General features: G+C 45.7%; 2 protein-coding genes across 2 annotated transcripts in view; both read left to right on the top strand.

Moving 5' to 3' along the window:
* pnp4a (purine nucleoside phosphorylase 4a) overlaps positions 1–242 on the top strand; it is a 5,635-nt gene extending 5,393 nt beyond the window's left edge. The window contains exon 7 of the mRNA XM_056606169.1: positions 1–242. This exon is cut by the window's left edge and continues 151 nt beyond it. The gene's annotated coding sequence lies outside the window, so the exon portion shown is untranslated.
* A 3,050-nt stretch (positions 243–3,292) lies between these two features.
* On the top strand, positions 3,293–6,774 carry LOC130402575 (GTP-binding protein REM 1-like). The gene is made up of 4 exons (XM_056606796.1): positions 3,293–3,614; positions 5,155–5,237; positions 5,464–5,653; positions 6,464–6,774. Exons 1-4 carry the CDS (start codon positions 3,293–3,295, stop codon positions 6,772–6,774), a joined length of 906 nt encoding a protein of 301 aa, XP_056462771.1.
* The last annotated feature ends 441 nt before the right edge of the window (positions 6,775–7,215 follow it).

Genomic DNA, 7,215 nt, shown 5'->3' with positions numbered 1-7,215 from the left:
ACACACACACACACACACACACACACACACACACACACGCTCGCACGCACACACACACACACACACACACGCTCGCACGCACGCACACACACACAAATACACACACACAAATACACACACTGAGACACTTAGACACAAACAAACTCCGAGACACACACACACACACACACACACACACACACACACACACACACACAAACTGTGAGATGCACACACAATCTCCTAAACACACACAAGCTCACATACTGGACACATACACACACACACACACACACACACGCACGCACGCACCCACACCCACACAAACCCACACACAGTTAATATTTAACTTTTTATAGATTGGATATATGCATAGATATAAACTACATAGATGTGAAATATATACCTAGATATAAACTATACCGAGATATTTATATTTATAGATAGAAATAATATATATGTGAGATATATATATACATCAAAACAATATATTTATGAGATATATACCTAGATATAAACGTTATAGATATGATATATATATATGAATGTATTAAGGTATATTCATATGTGAAGTATATACGATAAGAACTATGGCACAACTGTAATTGAAATATGTTTCAGATATTTATGTTCTAGTTAATGTTATTTATTTCAACGGTTGATAAAAAATGTGTCATGCTGTGACTTTTTACTGATGTTTGAGAAAAACATGGAAATAACTCGGATTTATGTTCCTTTTTATCATGTCTGTGGGTCAATCCTCCTGAACAATAAAGTTTTTATCAAAACAAATTATGTGTCAGTCTCTACCAGTAAGCGGTCTTACGCTAGGCTAGGCGCCTAGCGTAAAACAATATGGACCCAGCGCATGGACCTATTAAAGAAGACAGCGTCCCCGTCGCCCATTGGAACTACATGTTAGTAGTCTCTAGTGAACCACCTAGAGGCCACTAGAGGAACTACATGCTAGTCTCTACTAGTGAACCACCTAGAGGCCGTTAGAGGAGCTACATGCTAGTCTCTAGTGAACCAGCTAGGGGCCATTAGAGGAACTACATAATAGTCTCTAGCGAACCACCTAAAGGTTGTTAGAGGAACTACATGCTAGTCTCTAAACCACCTAGAGGCCGCGTAGAGGAACTACATGCTAGTCTCCACCGTAAACCACCTAGAGGCCGTTAGAGGAGCTATATGCTAGTCTCTAGTGAACAACCTACAGGCAGTAAGAAGACAAACACTGTCTGTCACTTCTGTTGCAGGTAGACAGGCAGTCGGGCAGACAGACCATCTGGAACAGACAGTTGTGGGTCATATTTGATGTCACACTTAGCTGTCGAAGATCAATTAATCAATGGCTGCTGCCGGTATCACACCGTGTCTATCTATCTGTCTGTCTAGCGGTCTGTCTGTCTGCCTCCACCCCGTCTGTCTGCCTGTAGTTGTGTTGGGTTTCCAAGTCGACAAAGCAGAGGAAACTAAGGAGAGGAGAGATGTAGTGAGAGAGAGAAGGAGGGAGGGAGGGAGGGAGGGATGGAGGGAGGGAGAGAGGGAGGGAGGGAGATAAAGAGGTTGAAAGAGAGAGGAGGAGGAGACATAGAGGGGAAGATAGAGAGGGAGGGAGGGAGGGAGAGAGAGACGAGGAGACATAGAGGGGGAGATAGAAAGGGGGGAGGGAGGGAGAGAGATATCCCTGTGATTCCGCTCTTGAATTTTTAACGGCGTTGTGGAACTTTTCAGACAGGTTACGAGGATCTGGTTTCACACCATCGTCTGTTTGGACGCTGGCTAGCCATGTGTGGCTTTAGAGAGAGAGGGAGAGAGAGATGAGGAAGGGAGAGAGAGAAGGGGGGAGGGAGAGAAAGGGGGAGAGAGAGAGAGAGAGAGAGAGAGAGAGAGAGAGAGAGAGAGAGAGAGAGAGAGAAGGGAGAAAGAGAGAGAGGGACAGAGAGAAGGGGGAGAGAGAGAGCAGGACGGAGAGAAAGAGAGAGAGAACGAAAGAAAGAGAGCGGGAGACGGAGAGAGAGAGAAAGAGAGAGAGAGAGAGAGAGAGAGAGAGAGAGAGAGAGAGAGAGAAAGAGAGAGAGACAGAAGGGTGAAAGAGAGAGAAAGACAGAGAGAAGGGGATGAGAGAGCAGGACAGAGAGAAAGAGAGAAGGGGGAGAGAAAGAAACGAATAGAGTGACAAAGAGAGAGACGGGGGGGTGGTTGTTTGGTAAACAGGGTTCAGTGGGCAACTAGGTTGTAGGATGGAGAGGATGCATGAATGTGGTGGAGAGTGAACTCCATCTATCTATCTGTTCTCTGGAGAAGCCCCACATGTTGGTAAGTGAACTCTAGCTGTCCCTAACATGTTGATGCATTTAGTCGTTATTATGGTGTTCTGTTATTACATTTCATCTCAGCGTTTTTTGTGTTGGGAGAACGCTGTAGTATCGGAAAGTATTTTAAATACTAATACCCGATAGTAGTTCAAATTCCTTGCTAGGGTAGTATTTACAATTCTCTAGAATCTCTACATTTTCTCTTTCGGCCTTTACAGTTTGTTCAACTTGATCTTTACAGATTGTAGAACTAGATCTTAACAGTTCGTTAAATGAAAGGTCTTAACAATTTGTTCAACTAGATCTGTACAGTATGTTAAAGTAGATCTTTAATGTTTCTTAAACCATAGGTCTTTACCGTTTGTTAAACTATGGATCTTTACAGTTTGTTAAAAGTAGATCTTTACAGCTTCTTAAACTAAATCTTTACGGTTTGTAAAACTATAAATCGTTACAGTTTGTTCGACTAAAGATCTTCACAGTTTGTACAGTTTGTAGAACTATAGATTTTCACAGTTTGTAAACTAGATTTTTACAGTGCGTAAAACTAGATATTCACAGTTTGTTAAACTAGATCTTTACAGTTTGTAAAACTAAAGATCTTTACAGTTTGTTCAACTATAGATCTTTACAGTAAACTACATATTTACCGTTTGTAAAACTATAGATCAGCACTGTTTTTTTAACTATAGAGTTTACAGTTGATAAATATACGGGGCTTGACAATTCGTAAAACTGTGTCTCTTTTAAATCTCTAGCCGGAGAGAATTTAAATCTCAAAATCTACCTCTCTAATGTAGATATAATTAAAATTGCTTATCTAGATGTAATTTACGTCTCTAATCTAGGTGTGTGAATTACTGTAATCTAGATTTGAATTTGAAATCTATCCTGCATCTCATCTCTACATCTCTGATATAGATCTGATCTACCTGGATGGATAAATGGATGGATACAGGATGTCCTGGTGCTGAAGCAGTAACCATAGTAACATGACCCTAAACAAACCGAGGGAGAAGGAGCCCCTTCAACGCCGCTCCAGCCCCGCCCTCCTTGGAGCGCGAAGCTCCGCCCCTCACCCTGACCCCACCCCCCAACGAGGCCACGCCTCCCAGAGAGGCCACGCCCCCCTGGGCCTCTCGTCGTCCTATCAACTGGGAGACACAGTGCACTGGGACCGGTGGCTCTGTGACGAAGGAAACAGTTACAAAGACTTCCTGTATCGCGTGCTGTTGCTAGGAGACCATGGCGTCGGGAAGAGCAGTCTGGCCGGAATATTCGGCGGAGTCTCAAATAGGGAGGAGTCGCCCGGGGGTGGGTAGAGACTCTTTTTACCATTGGTTACCACTGGTAACTAGGGATGTTTTCTTGTGGTTATCGTGGTAATTGTGGTAACAACGTCGCAAAGCGTTTGGAGAGAACATAGTAAATCCTCGTTAACACATATTTGATACTTGTGTTTAGGCTCTGTATTCACTGTCTAACCCATACCTGCACCTTAATGAGCCGTTTCTGTATTGTGTGTCTTTTCATGACATTGTCCATGACCTTGGCTAACTCATCTCCATCATTAATTGATTGAACCACACTCTGCTGGGATTGGCTGGGCCTGCGGCAGTGGACGGCATTATGGATCAGCATAGTTTCCAGCTCGCTGACCTCAACAATAGCTAGGCTAACACAATCTAACTAGCAGTAGCGGTTCCTGGCCGAGCTCACCAGGGAGGCAAACATGAACGCTCGCATTCATGAACTTGCGCAGTGCACCCGCACATGCATGTATTTTCTAAAGCTTAGGCCTACACAACTTTTAAGGAAACATACTCGCGTGAGTGACGCGTCGTGTGGAGGCGCATTAGAGAGGATCATAACTAAACACTGGACACGTAACAGTGTGTCAGCAGAGTGCAATGCTTCTAAACTTTCAACCAAACGTGCAAGACAAAGTTCAACTTTATAAAGTAAAGTTCATTCATGATGCGTGCTGCTTAAATGTAATGCAAATGAGCCTTCTAGTCAGTTGCAGCACAAGGCGGTAACTGAAGGCGGCAGCTGAAGGCTCATTTGCTTAGAACGTTACAAAAAGAAATATCTGATTGTGATTGGTTGCAAGGAGTAAATCCGGCTGGCCGCCCTTCCTATGTTTAACATGGTATGAATGATTTACCTCACAACATTGAAACTGAATTGTGATTTGTTATTTTCAAAGGCAGCAAAAGTGAGTTTTGGCCTCTCTGCCTCCCTTCAGTGGCTAGCCCCAGACATAACATACTCAGAGTAAAGTCGGCCAGCCTTATGGCCAGCCTACTGCCTTGCAAAGGCAGTATTACTGAATGTATTCATTCAGTAGTAAACACACATTGCACATAGATAATTTTGAAAGAAAAATATTTTTTTAATGATTTCTTCATCACTTTTTTTTTTTTTAAATCAAGAAGAGGCGTTGCCTCTGTTTCCTCCTCGGAAACCACCCCTGCTAACTAGGCAATCCCAAAACCAGCATTGCTCACACTAGTAAGGTCAACAAGATGCTAGCTTACAGAAAACTAGTAAGGCTATAATAATGGTACATTTTATTTGTTTAGCGCAGTTCTAGGGACTTTGTTGGACACTTTCTAACAAATCGCAATTCCATCATAAAAACAAAACAAAGTTTCAATTAAGGGGTTCCCACTAGCTTGGCACACACCACACTAGGTGAGCTACCACGTCATTAGCTGGGTAACATATCGCTAGCTGTCTAACATCGCTAGCTGGCTAACGCAATGCTAGTTGTGGTCGGAATTCAAATGGCATGCAACATATGATAATTCATCCAATATGTTTAATTTGTCTACTTGTTACTTTTTCCTAGTCGACCACTATGAAAGAACACTGACAGTCGACGGAGAAGAGACAACACTGGTCGTCATGGATACGTGGGAACCGGACAAACTGGTAATATAACCTTAAGGACTAGAATCTATAGTAAGATAAAATGAGGGGTCTATAGTGAGATAAGATAAAGGGTCTATAGTGAGGTAAAATAAATGGTTTATAATAGGATTAGATAAGGGGTCTATAGCGCCATAAGGTAAGGCTCTATAGTAAAATAAGATAAGGGGTTTATAGTAAGGTAAGCTTCATATTGACTGACTTTAATCATCAGTGTGTTATTGGTCAGGAGGAAGAGGATGTGATGAAGAAGGCCAGTGCGTATCTTATCGTCTACTCCATCACCGATCGCTCTAGTTTTGAGTCCGCCTCCGAGCTGCGGATCCGGCTCCGTAGATTACGACAGGCCGACGACATCCCCATCATCCTGGTGGGAAACAAGTCAGACCTGGTCCGGTCCAGAGACATCTCTACAGAAGGTAGGACCTCTCTGGGTCTCTGTAGACGGTAGGCCCTCCTTCTCTTGGGCTCTGTAGAAGGTGGGACCTTGGGTTTTAAAAGTTTTCATTAATCCCCCAGACAAAAATCCATAGCCTTTTATATCGGTACTTTCGTCCAGGGCTAACGAGTAAAAGTTAAAAGACTCTGCTTTCTTGCTTAACCCATTGGCCAAGTCTTTGTCAATGAGTTCTAACCAGTTCTTCTGCGTGATAAACCATGTCAAATATGCTTTTGTTTTCTGGCTATAAAATACTTGCTTACTCTACCATGCATTCCTTCATAACAACTTCAGAGAAAGGCTTGCTTGCCTTGACAAGTTAGTGTGCCAGTAGACAACCGGCTTTCATGCTGACATCTTGAATTGTGGATTAACAAACAAGAATCTTAGGCTGATTACCTTCCTGTCTATGTCACTCTATCATAAAGCATAATTAATGCAACAAAAATAAAGTAAAGTAAGAAACAGATTAAACTATGGGGCGGGCCGTAGTATGCCCAGCCCTGTTCTACAGAGACCTAGACCGGTCCTACCTTCTACAGCAGGGGTGGGCAAACTACGGCCCGCAGGCCACATGCGGCCTGCTCCACCCCTGGTCTTTGTTTCCCCTCCAGTGCAGCATTCCCCTGAATCCGTGGTTTGACCTCCAGCCCCGCCTCTCTTGGCCCCGTTGCACCGGAGCGACCTGAGCCAAAGTCTACGTGCCACTTTGTAGTTTTACTGCGGCTGCCGTAACTCCTGGCGTGCGTCCAGTGCCTCTCGGGCCTAACGGCGTCGTCTTTGTCCCCAGAAGGCCGTGCGTGTGCGGTCATGTTCGACTGTAAGTTCATCGAGACCTCGGCGTGTCTCCACCACCACGTGGGCGAGCTGTTCCAGGGCGTGGTGCGACAGATCCGCCTGCGGAGACGGCAGCCCCTCCCCCGCGACGGGGGCCCGGCGGGCCAGGGTCCCGGGGATGGGGGCCAGGCCCGCTCGGTGCCCCCCCCCCTCAGCCTGGCGAAGAAGGCGCGTCGCTTCCTGGGGGGCCTGGCCGCCCGCAACAACCAGCACCTCGCTCTGAAGGCCCGCTCCAAGAGCTGCCACGACCTGTCTGTCCTCTGAGCCTGTCTCACCCTCCACAACCTTTCTGTCCTCCGAGCCTGTCTCACACTCCATGGCTCTGAGCCTGTCCCACCCTCCATTGCTCTGAGTCTGTCTCACCCTCCACGACCTGTCTGTCCTCTAAGCCTGTCTCACCCTTCACATACCCGTCTCACCCTCCACGACCTGTCCGTCCTCTGAGCCTGTCTCACCCCCCACGACCAGTCTGTCCTCCGAGCCTGTGTCACCCTCCACGACCCGTCTTTCCTTTGAGCCTGTCTTACCCTCCACATACCTGTCTGTCCTCTGAGCCTGTCTCACCCTCCACATACCTGTCTCACCCTCCACAACCTGTCTGTCCTCTGAGCCTGTCTCACTCTCCACGTACCTGTCTCAACATCCACATACCGGTCTGTCCTCTGAGCCTGTCTCACTCTCCACATACCCGTCTCACTCTCCACA

Source organism: Gadus chalcogrammus, chromosome 13 (assembly GCF_026213295.1).
Source record: "Gadus chalcogrammus isolate NIFS_2021 chromosome 13, NIFS_Gcha_1.0, whole genome shotgun sequence".
Taxonomy (NCBI): domain Eukaryota; kingdom Metazoa; phylum Chordata; class Actinopteri; order Gadiformes; family Gadidae; genus Gadus; species Gadus chalcogrammus.
This window is presented reverse-complemented; position numbering and strand designations above follow the sequence as displayed.

Coding starts and splice junctions, on each gene's coding strand:
- LOC130402575 (XM_056606796.1), top strand. CDS start 3,293: ATGACCCTAAACAAACCGAGGGAGAAGGAGCCCCTTCAACGCCGCTCC. Junction 3,615..5,154: donor TAGGGAGGAGTCGCCCGGGG/GTGGGTAGAGAC, acceptor ACTTTTTCCTAG/TCGACCACTATGAAAGAACA. Junction 5,654..6,463: donor CAGAGACATCTCTACAGAAG/GTAGGACCTCTC, acceptor CTTTGTCCCCAG/AAGGCCGTGCGTGTGCGGTC.